The 19899-nt window shown below is 34.5% G+C and overlaps 1 protein-coding gene and 1 non-coding gene across 2 annotated transcripts; both read left to right on the forward strand.

Moving 5' to 3' along the window:
- The first annotated feature begins 16277 nt into the window (after positions 1-16277).
- LOC106669281 lies at positions 16278-17363 on the forward strand. The gene is made up of 3 exons (XM_014398625.2): positions 16278-16710; positions 16779-16993; positions 17053-17363. Exons 1-3 carry the CDS (start codon positions 16314-16316, stop codon positions 17194-17196), a joined length of 756 nt encoding a protein of 251 aa, XP_014254111.1. The 5' UTR covers positions 16278-16313; the 3' UTR covers positions 17197-17363.
- Positions 17364-19198: 1835 nt separating this feature from the next.
- Positions 19199-19270, forward strand: Trnap-ugg. Its single transcript has one exon. It is a non-coding gene; the product is annotated as a tRNA-Pro (tRNA).
- Positions 19271-19899: the final 629 nt, after the last annotated feature.

The raw sequence follows: 19899 nt of genomic DNA on the forward strand, positions 1-19899 counted from the left end.
TAATAGGGGATCTTAAGGTCCAACGTCCAGGAGGAAGTTTATTTTTTTAAAGGGGGAGGTGTTACATACTCGCTTGACCATTAATGTTGCAACCCTTCACATTCCTCCCTCATCACACCTGCACGTGTTCACTTCCAAGAAACCCCTCTTTCTTTACATTCCCTAAGCCTTTGCTAATATTAATATTTTTTATCTGTTCCGGGCTTTCATCGAGTATAGACCGAAGATTCCCTAATTGGAAGTTGTTATTTCAGTTTTGTATTTCCTTGCTGTGTAATAAATATTACTTTTTTTTTCTTTTTAAAAACTAAAAAGAAAACTTACAAACCTCATTTGTTGGTGATCGAATTCTCCGTCACATTAAACCAACGCCAGTCCGATTCATGAAACTTTCGAATTTTGGCTAATTTTACTGCTTTTCTAATGTGACGGAGAATTCGATCACCAACAAACGAGGTTTGTAACGGAGAATTTTTTGATAGGGTGTTCAAGTTGTGAATTTCGATAAAAATGTCAGAAATGGTGAATTTTGTGTACCCCTTCACCTGCTAGCTTCGAAAAATCGCCAAAAATGAAATTTTCGGCCGATCAGGCTGGTTTTAATCTCTACAGATGTTGTTTCGAGCTGTTTTGCGGTCAGGCTAACGGTTTACAAACAATTTCACGAATAAGATTAAAAAAACGTGGTTTTTCATGGTTTTTTGCCTGTAGCTCGGAACTGAAGGGTTTTCGGACACGGGCTCATAGGACCTTTTTTACTAAGCGTTCGATTTCCTATAAGATCTGGAAGTGTGGCTGAATCGATTGGGGCCACCTTGTGTATATATATATATTTTTTTTTTAGTTTGAAGTTTGAACATGCTACAAAGGGGAAAAGTCAGTACAAAATCAAATACAGTCATACTGCACACACACACACACACACACACGCTTGGCACNTATATATATACAGTATGACTGTATTTGATTTTGTACTGACTTTTCCCCTTTGTAGCCTGTTCAAACTTTGAAGGATGTTACAAATGTTTTGGGGTCATTTATGGTCAGTTCCCTTGTTTCAATAGTGGGTGTCTGATTTTTAGTTCCCATCTAATTTCTTTCTTTTTCAATGGAGGTAATATTATTGTTTCTAGGGCAGCTGTTTGGGTTATTATCATTGCTTCTTTGTTAGCTAGATTTGCCATTTTTATTAGTGGCTTTAAAATCATTGATTTCTTAGAACTGAAGAAGAAGGACTAGACGGTTAAAAACCAAAGAATTGATCGACTGGATTCTAATTTTATAAAAAATACTTAATGATTTACTGTCAACAATGTGTATTTCACACTATAAATATTATTTAACTAATACATACCTAAATAGCCGTTTATTTCTTGAAAATGCCTTTTAAATGTTGGTCGGTATTTCAGTTTAGTCGTCTTTCTTGGTAAATATTGATTCTTCTTTATGCAAAATAACGTTTCAAAGACGAAAAATTCCAGAACCAGCTTCTTATGTTCTTAAACTTTCTCATTAGGGGACTCATTGTAAGCTCTCTATTGATACATACTTTCCCGTCGCCTTTGTGTGTTACTGGGTTCTATTTGTTTTCAAAGACGCACGAGCAAAGATGTTTGCGCTATGGGTTAGCTCCACTTTCTACACGCAGGGTCGTCAGATTTTTTTTCTACACCGGACGTATAACGGTTTGTACATTGCCACGAATCTGAGCTATTTTAGACGAATCTTTAAGAAAAATAAAAAACAAATAGTTTTCAAAACTCTGACGGTTCAATCACGATTCGCAAGAGGCTCGTCGAAATTAAAGACGCTATTCAAAATTTTAACGGGAAAGAAAATGCTGGATCTAATTGAGTTAGGCTTCATTGTCGTTCTTCATTTGTTCTGGGTCAGCACAGAAATCTCAACTGGAAGATCCGGCTCGATTATGCCTTGGACAAGCAGTGAAAGTGAATACTTAAAACAATGTACGTAAGCAATTGGGAACTTTTCCTATCAGCATTGCGTCGTCCGAGCTTTCTATTCCAAGAAATGTAATAATTTTACGAACCCAAAAAATCACTTTCGCTCGTGTGACCGAGGTATGAAAGCATAAATAATTTTAGCATAAAAGTTATCATCATTGTTTATAACGTTTTCTTCTGGTATTTTGACGACGTCGGCAACACATTTATCCATGCAGTCTTTTTCTTTTTTCGAATTTCTTCATGTCTACCCTCTCTAAAACGGTTTTTCTTCTATTGATAGAAAAATTACTAATAATGTTTTCACTTCTTCCGATTTTATATACAATCTTCTTTTTATTACCCGTAACTAATTTTCTATGAAATAGCCCGTCATTTCGATGTTGTGAGAGGCAAAACCAAAGATGGACACAAACCATTTCATGGTATGTTAACTTACAAGTTATCAAATAGTTATCAAAGTCTATGGCAATGTAAAGTACATTAATTTTCCGATTTAGATTATTAATTACTTTTTATTAAGCCAACGCGATAAAATAATAAAATACAATTAAAGGAGAATTAATGTGAAATGACTAAATGAATGCTAGAGGAACGAATCTATCAGAAACCTAAATTCACTGTCATCACCTCGTCTGACCGCGAAGTTGGGCATAGACACCCGTATCAACTGATAAAGATTTGATGCAGACTGATAAAGTCGTAGGTGGAAATAAGAAGAAACTCAGAGCCGAGGAGGCTGAAGCATCGGGTCTCAAATCTATAAGCGATATCCTCTTATTGGCTTAGAACACCCCAAAGTCAAATTACTGTCGAAAGCTCCTCCACTTACTGTTCCAGTACCTGTTTCTAAAGCCTTCAGACAGGAACGTCTTCTGTTCTTGTGGTCGATCTCTCTCCCACTTTTGACAAAACTTCTCCAACAACAGGACAGTTTCTGTAGTTGCTAGCAATAAAGCTCACATAGTAGAAAAATTAAAGATTAATCAAACACTAATTGTTGCCATTGCGGGCTATGTGAAATGTGATTCATTTGCAGAAACTATTCCCCTTCTTCCTACATTACTGCTGTGGCCCTACCCCCAGAAAGGCCAACTTCTAAAGCAAACTCTCCTGTTATAACAGTTATCCGCACAAAATCAGGCTCATTTATTATTCTGAAATAATTGTAACTATGTAAGTGTCAGGTGTTTTCCACCTTTCAAATACAGTGAAATCTCCGATAAGGGACTGCTCTATTTTGGGAATTCCTTCGGCAGGAGAGTTACGGATACAATGGCATGAGAGATTCATTTTCTACAGATTTAACACCTCTACTTAGGGGACTCTCTAAATAAAAGATAAAAAAACTTCAGTACTCCTACATTCAATCGTCTTTATACAGCCTGAAATAATACAGAAAGCCTCTGAGTACGGGACAGATCAGATTAGTTTCTGATTTTTTTAGTAGCGTAAGTGTTCAACGATTGTTCTGGCAATACTTCAATACCATTCTTTTGCCAAAACCCGGCAAACTCATCCATGAAGTTATTCATACCAACCCATCGAACGACTTCCTCTCTACTTAAATGATTGAACCTTTACTAAACTACCTCAAAAATTTCTTCATATTTTCATCCTTAAGCAATACTCTGTTCACTTACTTGACACAAGCGTTAGTATGGTGGTCTTCTATACAAACTAAAACATTTCCTTCCAAAAATACCTTGTACCTAATCCTTTGCCTTAACCTAACGGAATAATTCTTCATATCAAACGATTCAGAATATTGTGCTCTGGTATTGGGCGTGATACAGTGCACCCATCCTGTACCTCATCTATACCTCACATATTCCGGCTTCACTATTCTCTGAGCCTGATCGTTTAACTGAATTTTAGCGGAACCAGCACAACGGAGCTGGTTCTTAGCGAATTTCCAAAGACCCATACCCAGAGCGAATTTAAAGAATATTGATGAGATCTTCTCTTGTCTTGCAACAAATTTTGATCACGCGCGGAATGAGGAGGAAAACGTGTCCTTTTAAATATCTTATCCTTTTCTCCTGCCTAATGGAAATATTCTTCGGAGTTCGACAAGGTTCCCACCAATCCTGCTCCTCATCTACACCTCATAAATCTCGACTACACCCACCACCGCCTTGCTTCCTTTGCCGACGAAAGAGCTGTACAATCCTCTGGTCTTGATGCCGCAATAACTTCAAAGTATTGAATTAAGCCCATTTATTTTTACCCGCCGAAAAAATGTCCGTTAATGATACCCCCTAAAATTGACGTATGCTCCCTTGGAGGTCTATCCTGGCTTACGTCTAACCTGGAACCGACACACACGGACACAAAGACTAAGATACAAATTAATACAAGAAATCAAAGTGACCAAAAAATCGTTCATGTGCTGTCGGATCAGAATTCCTAAGCATAAAAACATCTTTTTTCAAAACTAGGTTATTTAAAAACAAATTTTTAATATATTAAACAAAAAAATCTCATTTCAGGTTTTAAAAGAAAACCTTTATTTATAAATGAAAGTGAAATGACATGGATCACCATTGTTCACATGCTACAACCGTTAGTTTCTCTTAAGGGTTCTTGACCTAGTGGACGTTCATAATCGGAGAAATGTGTTTTCAAAGCTTTTTTCTCTTTATAGTTTGACAACAGTATTGTTATTATATGAAGAGAAAATATCCAAATGAAGATGGAAAAGAATCGTAAGTAAGTTTTGATGATCTAGGCTTAGAAATAGGTACAAAAAGTATTTTGTAATTCGTCTAGTAACACCTGTAAATATTTAATTAATAAACGTATCTAAGAAACTTATATTCATTTCACTAAATACCAAATGTACTAACATTCCTGATTTATGTATAACTTTGTTTTATACAGCCGAGAGAAAATTTGTGTCAACACTATTTTAATTCGTCGAATTAAAAATTTGGTGAACGATATAACGTTGGTTGAAGATATTTAAAATGTTTCCGGCTTTTACTTTCACCTCTGACTCATAGAGTCAAAGGCAGCTGAAGCAGAACAATCCTGCGTCCGGGCTCATTTGGGAGAAAGTAAAAAACAATTATGTGCCCTTAAGGGAATTAATGCGAACCATGACCGCCCAAATCGTGGTAACGTGTACATTAGCACCGTAACCTTCAGAATACGAGTATTAAAATTAGATAAACTAGATATTGAACAAATAAGATGGTGGAATGTAAAAAGATGTTTTTTAAAAGCTGAATCAAAACAACAGAGAGAGAGAGAGAGAGAGAGAGAGAGAGAGAGAGAGAGAGAGAGAGAGAGAGAGAGAGAGAAAGAGAGAGAGAGATAGGAAGAGAGAGCGAGAGTGAGAGAGAGAGCGAGAGAGCGAGAGAGAGATAGGGAGAGAGAGCGAGAGTGAGAGAGAGAGCGAGAGAGCGAGAGAGAGAGATAGATAGATAGATAGATAGATAGATAGATAGATAGATAGATAGATAGATAGATAGATAGAGAGAGAGAGAGAGAGAGAGAGAGAGAGAGAGAGAGAGAGAGAGAGAGAGAGAGAGAGAGAGAGAGAGAGAGAGAGAGAGAGAGAGAGATCGGTAAAGTGACCACAGTTTTAGCTACATCAACTAAATTATCAAAATATTGTTAGAACATGTGTCTAATGACTTTTAAAAGAAAAGGAAAAAAGAGAGAGAGAGAGATAGAGAGTGAGAGAGAGAGAGAGAGAGAGAGAGAGAGAGAGAGAGAGAGAGAGAGAGAGAGAGAGAGAGGGGAAGAAGAAAAGTAGAGACAGAAGCAGAGAGAGGCAGAGCGTGTATGATAGAAAGGAGTTTGATGGATAGAAAGAGAGATAGAGATAGATTACACATAAATAAATAAAGAGACCAATGCTGTTAGCTACATCAACACTTTTCTAAATTAATAAAATATTGTTAAACCGTCAAACACCTAATAATGTTTTTTTTCTTTTGGTTTATTCTAAGCTTCTAAGTTACTTTTTATCACAGGTAGGATGTGCTTCAACAAGGCCCTTATGTTGTAGAACTTGTCCCACACTCGTTGAAAAAGCTGAGCTTATTTTATCGTTCTGAAAAACTCTTTGTTTACTAAGCGCTAGGAACTTAAAAATCATTCGGCGGATCAGGGGCGACGACCGTCGAGCTTTCGCTGATGCGGTGTGATCTAATATTCCCGGGCGTTATCCTCCGGGATCCGGGAACGAATGTTGAGTCAGCGAGTGAAAACTTGTTGCATCAGAGAGATGGCCACTTTCTCCGCGGCTCAATGGTCCATTCACAACCCGGACCTTGGCTCTTTTCGTCCCGTCTGCTGAACGCGTTTGACCCCAGGCCATGGCCAATGTCGACGACTTCTTGTTCTTCCGGATCCGGCCTCAAATTGGTGAACCTCTGAGAGTGAAATTTTACCAAACAATGACAATTTTTTTCAGGAGATTTGCTTTGAACAAAAAGTAAACTGGGGAAAAGCAATGCTTAAGGAGAAGTTAGTGAAAAACACAAAACACTACTGATCAACCGTTAAAAATACATTAGAGGAAGTGTAGTTATCAATTCTGGTCATTGTGGTATTTTTCCTGACAGCCATAGCAGTATTTTCTTATTTTCAATGGTGATTTACTTTACTCAGTCGGGTCCCATAACATCCTCATTGATAGTAACTTTAATTATTTAAATTATTATTTTTAATAATTTCCTTCACTATCCAAACAAATCCACTTTACTGCAGTTTTTGTTATGTATCCGACATTGTAACATTTACCAAAATCATAAATATTTTATTTATGTCGTATTTTATTATTCTGTGTGTTGTGTTAAGGTGGTTTCTTTTTATACGCTGAAAGATGTCTAAAGGGCTTACAGTCTTTTATAGACCTGATTTGATGATGAATAGCCATTGAACGATCGGCCATAAATTATTTCCTTATTGAATTTTTTTATTTCAGAGTAATTTATATATTTATAGAAGTGACCGCTTATACTTCGAAGTACCGAGAGCGAACTTGACCGAGAGCCACTTTCACGCGATTATGCCCTCTTGCATAACGTCTAGTTGCGGACCGCATCGAAAAGCTGCCCGTTAAGAGCGGCCGGGAGAAAACTAAGCGGACCATCCTATTATTTTGTTCGGTTCCGGGTGATAAATCGATTATTACAAACAGGAACCATTCCAAGAGCCAGCGGAAAAGACGAAATTAACTGTCATTCTCATTTTAACCATCGATCATCGGCGGACAAGTCGTTGAAGATCATTGGGCAAAGAAAGTACCGATCGTTCTTTCAATTTATCTTCCTGAAACATACAATAACAGATGATCCTCGGATGTTCACAACTGAGAAGCTTTAATGCGTTTTCAAATCGAATCAGACCCAATGAACCTTAATAACTAACATATGGTAGGCTCATTAGGAATAATTTCTAGGTCAGACGATTTGTTTTTATTATCTTTAATATGGAGCTAATATTTGCATTTCTGTGATAATTTGGTACAAAATATTACTGCATGAAACTCATTTTGAATTTGCTGTAGTTCTCAGCTTACTTTATTATAGGGTGCACAAAAAACTTGGGCAGACTGAAGCAGAATGACACCAAAATGGATTTTCTAATTCACTTCGTTAAGATATAATTTTTGAATTTTTTTTGTTGGAAGAACAACTCCAACTCAGATTTTCTTGCATAAAAAATTGAAAAAATAAAATGACCGAGGGTTGTTTTGATCTCTGCTATTTCGAACCCTCATAAAAAATACAGATTAAAATTAACATATAGATTTTGGTTGCAATGAAAAAGTTAGTGTCATGAGCGGGATTTGAACCCACGACCATCTCAAGTGGTTAGAGCAGCGGCGTATTGTGCCGAAGGTTGTGGGTTCAAATCCCGCTCGTGATACTTTTTCATTTCAACCAAAACCTTACATAAAAAGGTTCATTATTTGAAAGAAGTAATTTGGTCAATCAGACCACTAAACATAATGGATTAAGGTTGACTTATTAACGAGTAAAACAAGCCCAATGGCATTTAAGATAACAAAATTTGAATGCCGGGACTCGTAAGGTGACCTATGTGATTTAGTGGATATATTTTATTTTGTTTACAAAAAAATATCAGTCGTTATTCTAGTTTTAATCTGTAGTGTTCAATATTTCATGTAATTCATGTAATTAAAACATTAGTCATCAATATGAATTAATCTTCATACATCTTGCATAACCCAAAACTTATTAAATGAAACGATTTTTTTGAAATTCGCCTTTATCTAGGACGTTTTCTTCTTCTCTTTCTTCTTCTTTCTTTAGGAGGTCGCAAATTTTCGAAGTTCTTCAAAAACCTTTCAATTTTAAAACAGATTCGGTAGATGTCTTATTCTTTAGAAAATTTAACCTAGATTTTCAAGTCTACAATGACCCAATTTTATTTTTTCATCCTGTAACGAACCACCCTGTAATGGTGGAAGTTTAGGGCCGACAAACATCTAAGGCCCTCCTCCTACATTTTTATTTTATTTTATTTTTTATTGTTTCGGAGGCAAAGCAGAGGTCCTACCGATCCGGGGTGCCTGGCTTTCCACAAAAACCCATTTGTAAGCATGCCGGGTTCGAATGCGGGGCCGCTGGACTCGAACCCAAGATCTTTATCTTACGGTGGCATTATTATCAAATTGGATTATACTAATTTGGTTTCAGTGTTATTTTTAATAAATTAACAAAGACGATAATCTTAATTATATTTCCTATTCTAAAGCTATATAAAGATTTCAGGGATATATTTCCAAGTTAAATATTACAGAGGTAAAAAGTTCCATTTTTACGAGTAACTCTCAACTAAAAAAGTGAAAAAAATTATATTATATTAAATAATTACAAATAAAAATCTGTATGTTGGAAATTTCAAATTGAAAATAGATGCTGGAGTTCTATGTTAGCCATACTGAAATAACACTGTTCTTTTTAACATTAAAAAAAAAATCTTTAACTAATCTGTGTTTTTTTAGTGACCGGTTATTTAAATATTTTTTTGTGGTCGTGAGGATGATCGATCAAGACCTAGAAAAACATCTTTTTCTCAGAAAAAATAAATGAAAAAGGTGTCTTTCTAAACTACCTTATTTTTTTCCGCTCCTCACGACGCCAACAAATTAATAGAAATGACAAATGGTAAAAAAAAAGAATTCGACAACTTATTCTTTAATTAATTTAATCATTAGACGACGAAAGTTATTCACAAAGCACAACAGACAATATAAACAATGGAAAATCACAGATAATAAAAATTAAAAAATATGCAAATTAACTCTACTTATTACTTAAGACAATTTGAAAAATGAAATTTACCGAATACACCAGTAGCCTACATCAACCACAGTTCCTGTCATTCTTGTGACCACTACCTTTATCCTTTTCCAAATTCATTTTCATGGACTACCCATATTCATTCCCATTCATTTCAATATTGAGCCGCCTCAACCAATAAGCATTGAAGCATTCAAGTTTATAAAAATATCTAATAATTAATTAATTTCATGTGCAATACTGTAGTTAATAGTTATACTCCGACATATTAAATAATCAAGGGAGATAGCGACCGTTTTACAGACAAAGATCTGTAAGTTTTTTCTTGTTGTTTCTTAACTCTATTTCTACCCGATGAATTTTAATTTTGAGAAAAATTTCTTTTTCAGTTAACACTTTTTATTTAAGCATCAAACATCAAATCTTCACCTATTTCGACAATTCCTTAAGGTCATTTGGTTTTTCTAAGAGAGACTCAAAATTTGTCATTTTTCAATGCTATTTTCTCAAAACCTATTAGGTCTATTCCAACCAGACATTAATCCATTAAATTTGTCTTAATTTACTAAGGATTACCAGGCCAGGGCATTTTACACTAGGGAATTTTTGGCAACAACCTAAAATTGTAACATTTTATTATTAGAAATAATTTTTATTTAAAAAAACTCTCTGAGTGAATTTTGAAAACCAACGTTTGCTACTATTGTCTGCCTATCACCGTACCTCCAAACAAAAAAGGAATAACTTCCATATGGAAATGGGTTTTGAAGAAAGGTTTACTGATACGTGAAAAATATAACTTTGAATTTTCCCTCCTTTTTGCCATTTTTCAAATGTCGTGTAATCTGATTGGATTCTCGACGACAAATGAAATGGCCACGGAGAGCTTTAGTGAAGTATACTTCATTTTAATTCATTAAATTCACTAATTTCGTGGTTTGCTTGACCAATTAATATATTACAATTAATTTAGGCTTTTAGTTGAGATAAAAAATGATGTTGAAAAATGGCGAAAAGGAGGGAAAATTCAAAAGGTGCGGTTTAGATGGGAAGTTAGTGTCCGAGTGGATCGAGGTCACGATAGCTTAAGTGGTAGAGCAGCGGCGTATCTAGCCGAAGATCGTGGGTTCGAATCCCGCTCGTGCCATTGACTTTTTTATCTCAACTAAATACCTAAATTAATTGTAATATATTAATTGGTCAAGCAGACCACGAAATTAGTGAATTCTTTTTTGAACTCAAAATTGTATGAAAAATGTATTATAAAGTGATTTGAGCCTCGGCCGCTACTTTCAATGAGTAGTTGGACGTCAAGCCTTCTTGACAGGATTTACTTCACTACGGTAAGCTGAAAATATGAAGTAAAACAACAACGTAGTTAATTTATTATCTAATTAACTACGTGTAATTTTATGTATTTTATGTTTAATTAAAAATGGATTAAAAAAATTGAAATGTAAAGGATTAGGAAATATCATTCAATTAATTAAGGTTTTTATTTGAGATAAAAAAGTCAGTGTCACGAGCGGGATTCGAACCCACGACCTTGGGCTTGATACTCCGCTACTCTATCACTTGAGCTATCGTGACATCAAGGCGTATCAAACCGAAGGTCGTGGGTTCAAATCCCGATCGTGACACTGACTTTTTTATCTCAACTAAAAATCTTAATTATTTGAATGATATTGGTCAAGCGGACCACGAAAAATAGTAGAATTAGGAAATATGTTTTTGCCCTGACAACAGGTTGATCAATTCTATTTAATTTTCATTAGTTTTAGTGGGATTTTTTTTAATATAGCGATTATAATAAAGAAGTGATTTTTAAGGAAATCTCTCTAATAGATTATCAAAACATAAAAAAGATAGGAAGAGATAATTGACTTTTACTTAATGTTAAACGACTGTTACTAAGTAGTAAAGTTATTATAAACATATGCAAACAGAGAGCAAACGGGGTCAAACGGACCCATCTGAGGGTGTGGTACGTTAATGAGAAGTTAGCGAGTAGGAGCGTTCGATACCTTTTGTCTCTTCTATGTACTTACTCATCTCTCGGCTATGTCCTCGATCTCGGCTCTTATTCCTATCTCAAAAACAACGTTAGACGGTCTCATTAACACGCTGATATTTTTCTCTTCATCCGTCCTTTATCTACGAAAGTCGTGAGTGTCCATTGAAGAAAGTTGTGACGAAAAGGATCTCCAGGACGACCCATAACGGGGCCAGGTTGCGCAAGTTGAAGACCGTAAAAAGCCCCGTGTTACGATTACTCACAGCCCATTCTCACTAAGGAGGAAATCGGATTTAAAAATAAACTGATTATACACGAGCCATAAAGAGATATAAGATCCTATAAAGTTTACACATACACATACAAACGTTAACATATCACATAACGTACAAGACATACTTAACACTACACTATAAAATACGTCAAATTATAAACATACACAGTACGAAATAGATGAAAAACTAAAAAAATTCAATTTAGACGGGGTAAAATAGAGCAATTTATATTGATAACTTTCACCAAAAAATGTACTAAAGATCAACGACCAAAATGCGTCCTAAGGCCTAGGTTTTTTTAGATTCATTGTGCTAAAAGAGCCAATAAGTAGTTCTTTTTACGACCCATCTATTAAATTGATTACGAAAATATGCAAACAGAAGGAAAACGAGGTCAAAAGGTCTCATCTGAGGGTGTGACCCGTTAATATATGTACATACTTAAGGCTTTAAACAATACAATGATAACATATAAGCCTTGCCTTTTGAGAAATCAAGTCCCTTTGAACTTTGATTTAGATAATATGAGTTTTTTGTATTGATGAGAGGATTTCTATGACGGTTTTCCATTTATATATTCACAGATGAAATCATATAAACATATACAATATATTATTAAGAATATTGCAAAAGTTGTAATACTCAAACAAACACAAAACGATTTTTTTAAACTTAAGTTTGAAAGATACCAGGCATTCCGCGGTAGTTTAATTTATTTAGAGATTTCGAGCTATAAACCTCATCTTCAGCCATCCTCAGAAAATAAAATTATAAAACGCTACAATTACCAAATAAAGAGTTTATTTCATTAAATTAGTGATATGTTATATTATTGTAAAAACCTATAAAACGTAATTACATTTGATAGCTATTATTCATAAAAATATCTATTTTTAAATATAGCAGTTCTAAAAATTGTAAATATACATAAAGTGGCTAATTTTCTGTCTCCTTCTTGCTTCTTCTCACTACCCTCCCGTTCTCTCTTTCACTCTCTTTCTCTCTCATCTTGTCTCTGTATTTTTATTTGCTCTTTATTAATCTTTCTTTTTATCTCTTTTGATAGGATCTAGCAAATGCTTTTAAATGTTATCATATATTGCCTTGTCCACTCTTAGAGGATTTTTCTCACTTTTCCATTTTATTGTTGTTCACAAATATTTTTTTCAGATTTGATAAGTCTTTGCAAATATATGTAAAATGTTACTAAAAATCGATTGTAAAAACAAATAAATCAATCTTCTATCTCTTTTACACTCTCCCGATCTTACTCTCTTTCTTCTCTTTCGCTCTCTGTAACTTTCTATATTTTGAAATTTTGTCCTTATCAACTCCTTTTTAATCACATTTGATACGACACAGTAAATCATTATAAAATGTTTTTGTATATTGGTTGTGCAAACAAAATTAAACATCCTCTTTATTTTTTTTCTCTCTCTCTTTCCCCTTCTCTCACTCTCATTCTCTCTCTGTCCGTTTCTACATTTGGTATTTTCTTCTTTATGAACCTCTCTTTTTATCACCTGTAATACTGTTAATACTTTTAAAATGTTAGTATATATCGAATGAATAAATAGAAAATGTACCTCTTTTTCTCTTTCTCATTCTATCTCTCCATTTTACATTTTTACTTTCTGTATCTTTTCCATTTCTTATTGAACTTTTTTTCACTTTTAATATGATATGTATTAGTAAATAATAGGACCTATAAAAACAGCAATTTAATATTTGTTGTACTCAATTTCTAGTAATTTGACTTTATAAATGCAGTGCAAATCCATACAAATCAGCCTGTTTTTCTAGTTAGGGATTTTAATGTATTCCTCCGTAATAACTAAACAGGAGGAACCACATTTAAATTCAACTCCACTTTATTAATTATACATTATAAATGAAATCTCAATGAGAAACAATCTATTATCCATATTTGAATAATGAAATGGACAGCGTCAACCTAAATTTAAGATAGGGGATAAATAGCCTTTTTTAGGCGCAATGATCACGTATACAGTGAGAGCTTTCGGTTTTGCTTTTTTTAAAGCAATAATTTAACGAATTTTAATGAGAAGCGTAGGACTGGACACAGAACTTTCCCAAGTTTAGGATTACCCATTGTAACCGTCATTCCGTTCAAAACCCATTGTATCTAATACTGTACGATGTCAGCTAAAAAGAAAAAAAAAAGAAATGAATAGTATACTTCAGGTTTTACAATATCTTTTGAAGCCAGAGTGAATTAACGGCTTCATAATGTAGAATTAAAAACCGAAAGCCCACGTCGGTCAAATCTTCTTCTCATTTTTTCCTTCTATTTCTTCTTTCTTCTTATTTTTTTTCCTTTAATCTCTATCGACTTTCAGATGAAAGCATGTTATAATTCGAGAGGGAAGAGCCCTTGAACCGTTAGGCCCTCAACCCTGACACAGTCTCAGCCCATTAAAGGTGTAATTCTTCGGTACAGTCGATGCCCTCCTGTCGGCCGGCCGGTTTGAGTTGTACTTCTGTTAAAAATAGGTGTACAAATAACTGACCCACAATAACAGGGAAGTAAGGGCAAGGAACAAAACAGAAATTTACAGAAAATATTTCATCCCGCAATACATCATACTTTGACATGACAAAAAATCAAAACTAGATCATTCAATTGTATTGTCGGTTGACTACGTTAAAGTGAAGATTTATGGTAAAGAAAAGATATAGAGAGAAAAAGTAAGTGAGTGAGAGAGTGAGAAAAGAGAGAGGGAGAGAGGGAGGGAGAGAAAGAGAGTGAGAGGGAGAGAGGGAAAGATAGAGGGAGTGAGAGAGAGGGAGAGAAAGAGAGTGAGAGGGAGAGAGAGGGAGAGAAAGAGAGTGGAGGGGAGAAAGAGAAAGAGAGTGTGAGGGAGAGGGAGGGAGAGAGGGTGAGAAAGAGAGTGGGAGGGAGAAATAGAGAGCGGGTGAGAGGGAGTGAGAGAGAGAGGGAGAGAGAATAAGAAAGGTTAAAAGGGAGGAGGTAGAGGAATATTTTGTAATTTTCATATATTGGATGAACAGGACTTTAATGTGTATGTCTCCACATAGAACCAACAAACAGGAAAAAATTAATGATATTCATAATAAAAATAAAACATTTACCATTGAACATTGATCTTATGTTCTTCAACAATTTAAAAATGTAATCGAAAAATCGTGATAGAATTCTTGATTCAATATTACTGAACTTGTATAGAAAATTATTAGTCCAAAAAGGAAAAGAAAAATTTCTCTTTTGCCACTTCTTGGTACTTTGGCCCATGCTTGTTTAACACAAGATATTTCTTGATTCGTCTGTTGAAAATGACTTTGAAAAAAAGATAAACGACGATCACTTGTGCGGCTTTCCACCATCCGTGAACACTAGTCCAAAGTGATGGCAGATTACCTTGCAAGACGTAAAGAGTCAATATTTTAAAAATTGCCGAAAAAATACCACAGAGTTTAGTATGATTTCTAAGTTCTATTTTCTATTTTCCGAATAAAAATCTATAGAGTTTTAACAGTTGGGGTAATCTATGTACAACAACGTCATTACTCGGAAACATCTACAAAAAAGTTAATCAAACGTGGACCATGTTAATAATGTCATTAGAAACAAACACAATATTGGCGTATGGCTAACGATAACTGCACTGAGATAAAATGCATCAGATTTGTAATAATTAACTAATAACTAAATTTGTAACTAAATCCAATAAAAATATGCCCATTTCATTACTTGTAACACTTAAGGTAATATCTTTCTTCTTTTACCCTGCGAAGAAAAATCCAAAAATCTAAAGCATTTTAACAGTTAGGGTAATCTGTGTACAAAAACGTCATTATATGAAAACAACCTATAAAAAATTTAATCAACCGTGGATCATGTTAATCATGTCATTACACACAAATATAATATTGGCTTGGGCTAACGATAACTGCACTGAGATAAAATGCATCAGAATTGTCATAATTAACAAATAACTGACTTTGGAACTAATTGAAATAAAAAGATGTCCATATCATTACTTGTAACACTTAAAGTAATATCTTTCTTATTTTAACCTGCCAAGAAAAATCCAAAAATCTACAGCATTTTTCACATTTTAACAGTTGGTGGTAATCTGTGTACAAAAACGTCATTAAAAGAAAACAATCTATAAAAAATTTAATCAAGCGTGGACCATGTTAATCATGTCATCACAAACACAATATTGGCGCATGGCTAACGATGACTGCGCTGAGATAAAATGCATCAGAATTGTCATAATTAACAAATAACTGACTTTGGAACTAATTGAAATAAAAATAGGTCTATTTCCTTACTTGTAACACTTCAGGTAATATCTTTCTCCTTTTATCCTGTCAAGAAAAATCCTAAAAGTTGAGTTTTTAATTATTTTGTATCAAAATATGTAGTTGATTAAATGTTTTCAAATTATTAATTTATTATACAAATTTGGTTATTTTCATAAAGATTGGTTAATTTAGCCTATCCGGGAGAACAATTTACCAAAAACGTTGAATATGAGAAGAGATAATTTAGTTTTTATATTTTTAATGCAATTTACCGTGAAGACAATTGCGTAAAATAAGAGTATAACGAAATAAAAGTGAATTTATTCTATTAATGTTAATGATTGATGGCCGAAAAGACCGGGGCCAGTGGAGGGGTACAGAGGGTGAGTCTTTGTTTACCAGCTTTCGCTTGACGGATGGAGCGGGGTATAAAAGCTGCAGAGTAGGAGGGTTGGCCATCAGTCGTTCACAAGTCCGAGTCATGTACACATTCAGCCTGTTCGTTCTTCTTCCCGCACTTGCGATCGGTGCCGTCCTCGACAACCGGGTCGAAGACGCTGGTGATTGTAGTTCGAGGGAAGATGTCGTGAGTTGTTTGGGAGTGAGGGCCATCGCGGCCATGGACAGGGCGTCCAGGATGGCCGACATCCAGCTCGCCTCCGGGATCACCCTTGTAAAGGAAAACGACTTCAGAGCAGGAAGGGCTCTTCTGACACCGCAGCAACTCGAGGAATCACTTCCGGCCAACGCTGAAGAGAGGAGCTCCAAACTTATCGACTTGGCTTACGACTCGGCGCTGAGATTTTTGCAATCGCACTCCCTCCAGTTGAGGATGCCCCAAGACGCTCCAGAATCGTTCCAACGCGCTCTTGATGAAGGTAAAACTATTTGAACTTAAAGTTAAAAAAAAAAAAAACTGAAATTTTTAACGTTGTTTGCTAACCAGGACGTGCCAAACTCAAGAAGAAGGTCCTTCCGTTACTTATGCTCGTCGGTGCCAAATTGGTCACTCTTCTGCCCCTCGCCCTCGGAGCCGTCGGCCTCATGGCTCTTAAAGCACTTTTCGTTGGAAAACTCGCTTTCGTTCTAGCGGCCGTTCTAGCATTCCAGAAATTCTTCGCATCTGGCAGCAGTGGCGGTGGGCTCAGCAGTTTCGGAAAGGTAAAATTAAAAAAAAATTAATAACATTTAAATATAATTAAATGAAACGAAACTTGCAGGTCCAACCCGACTGGAACTCCGGTTCTTCAGGCTGGTCCTCGTCCTACGGAGGCGGCACTGGACCCTACAGAAGAAGCATGGAACATGCTCACGACCTAGCCTACTCCGCTCAAATTCCGGCTGTCGAGTCAAACAGCCAATAGGCCCCAAAAATTGCCAAATTCCAAGAAAACAACTAATTTATTTTTTTCTACCTAATTTATTCTCGTCTGAAATGACGCCTGTGTAAACTCTAAGAGTTGTTGAATAGTGTGAAAAACATTACGCGACTGTACTATTTATTCGATAATAAAATATTACCATTGTTTTATATGTTTAGTTCTTTTGTTTGCTCCATTTATTGATTTAACCTGCAAAATTAAATATATCCAAGTGACATTATTCAAAACTATTTTAGTCAACTTTTCAATGTAAAATTATAAAACAATACGCTCAAAGGTTAACAGTAGATTGTGATAATTATGCAATGGTAAATTCTTATTTTTTAATCTATAAAACAGAAAAATATTAATGTTTTGTATTTTTTCAGAACATAAACAATTATAAATACTATCAACATTTATAAAAACTTGAAATTATCTAAAAAACAATTTCTAAAACACATTTCCTTCTAAATATAGAATAGTTGTGGTAATAAAGCACAAAGCAAACAAAATACATTTGAAAATCGTGGGAGAATACAGATAACTAAAGATACTAACTAACATCTAGACGTTTTTTGGACTTGTTAAAAAAATAACCCTAATCCACTAATTCTAAAAATTATGCAATACGAAATTCATAATTTTCTCTAAAAGAAGGAATAATAAAAGATTGAGCTTTTCATGAACAAACATTGTTCTAAACAAAATAAAAATATATAAATAAAAACCTCAATTAATATTTATTTCAATCGACTTAAGGGGAAACCGCATCCGAACTTTTTTTCTCCCTAACTATGGAACATATCCGTTTGATTCTTTTTTATTTTATTCCTTATAATTACTTTTGTTTATTCTATAATATTATATCGAAAAAATAAAATCAATAATTACAGAAGTTTTGAAAAGTGGGTTTAAGAGGGTTAAAAGTCCGGCTCTTTTCATGTACATTTTCCAGAACGTGTATTAAAGATATTTAAAAACACTTTTTTTGCACAATTTATTTAAAAAAAATATAAAACATGTTTTTCTCAATTATAATTATTAATTTAGGTCATAAGGTCAACTTCTAAGCAAACAAAATATTTTTTACAATGGTAGAAGTTGTAAAAATACAGACAAATGTAGGAAATACGTCAACATGTTATGACACGGTACAGAGATTTTTTTAAAGACTTCTTGATAACACATAAAAGGCTGCTTTGTTACACCCAAGAAAAATGTCAACCTCGTTGCTTATTGTGAACTGTGAAATTTAACACTGAATGTGTGGAAAATAAAATTATAAAACTGTACGCTCCATGGTTGACAGTTGACGCTGATAGTTATCCAATAAGAAAATAATTTTGTAATCCATAAAATAGAACAATATTAATAGATTTTGAATTTTTCCAAAACATAAATAATTCGAAATATTATTTTCATTTATAAAAGTTCCGTTAATCTTTGAAATTATCTAAAAAACAATTTTAAAAGGCTTCTTCCTTTGGGTGTAGGAGGTCCCAGAGCGGCCTTAATTTTACTTTTGCCTAATTATTTTCCGTTTTGTAGTTGTGTGTTTTGTATATAAGTGTTTGTTTTTTGTTCCTTGTTTATTTACATTCCTAAAAGAGGCGTCGATGCCTTATATCGTGTCATAAAAAATTTTGTGAGAAATTGAAGCAGAGTAAAACAAAAGAGCTAAATCGTGAGAGAGAATAAAATAGATTATTTATTTATAAATACGTTAATTATTTTGTCATCAACATCTACAACAATATTGTATTATTTAAATATTTTCTAATAGCGAATCGTTCAATCTTTTTGGACAATTTTCTGATAGTGTTTGAATCGATAACTGTTGTACTAAGAGCAATTTTATGATGAAATTTGAAATTAATTCAGCAAATATTTACATTTATGTATTTGTACGATTTTTCTTAAAAATAGGATATTTGTACTTACCGTAAATGATTTAAATTAATCAATGATCGGTGTGTACTCGGTGGGCTGTTCATGAACGCATGGCCGCTTGGTTTAGGGGTATGATTCCCGCTTTGGGTGCAGGAGGTCCCGTGTTCAAATCCCGGAGCGGCTCTTTATTTTTATGTGTATGCAGCTCTGATTATTTCCATTTACTAGAATACAAAAATTTGTCTTTGATCTTTTTTTACCATCTATTCTATTTGCAATATTTTTTCATTCAACCGTTGTTACTCTCCGAGCTGTACCATTGATTAGAAAGTCCAGGGGCCATCTTCGATTCAGTCTCCTGACGAGATTGTAGGGGTGGTATGTGTTAAACATGAATTGAGTTGATTGAGCACATTAATTGAGTGATTGGGTATGACAATAGTATCTTATGGAACGTGAATTTGTTGGATATTCTGTTTTAAAGAAGGGTTTTGGGAGGTCATTATAAAGCACAAAGCAGGAATCATACCCTGGACCAAGCGGCCAACATGACTTTCATCCTAATTTTCAAGGATATCCAGAAAACTACAATTATTTATATTCATGCTCTAATGTAACTCCAACAGTATTGCCAATTACATCTATTAGGTTTCGTGGTCCTTGACAAAATTAATTCTTTTCAATTAATTAAGGTTTCGGTTGAGATAAAAGAGTCACAACCAGGATTTGAACCCACGACCTTCGGCTAAATACGCCGATGCTCTACCACTTGAGCTATCGACTTCGATGTCCGAGTGGATCAAAGTCACGATA

This window comes from Cimex lectularius, unplaced genomic scaffold, assembly GCF_000648675.2.
Source record: "Cimex lectularius strain Harlan isolate CLEC.00 unplaced genomic scaffold, Clec_2.1 scaffold388, whole genome shotgun sequence".
Classification (NCBI taxonomy): Eukaryota; Metazoa; Arthropoda; class Insecta; order Hemiptera; family Cimicidae; genus Cimex; species Cimex lectularius.

Bases quoted from the DNA above. Each gene is read 5' to 3' on its own strand.
- LOC106669281 (XM_014398625.2), top strand. From the start codon at position 16,314: ATGTACACATTCAGCCTGTTCGTTCTTCTTCCCGCACTTGCGATCGGT. The intron at 16,711-16,778 runs GTAAAACTATTT...TTTGCTAACCAG, and splicing joins CCAACGCGCTCTTGATGAAG to GACGTGCCAAACTCAAGAAG. The intron at 16,994-17,052 runs GTAAAATTAAAA...CGAAACTTGCAG, and splicing joins GGCTCAGCAGTTTCGGAAAG to GTCCAACCCGACTGGAACTC.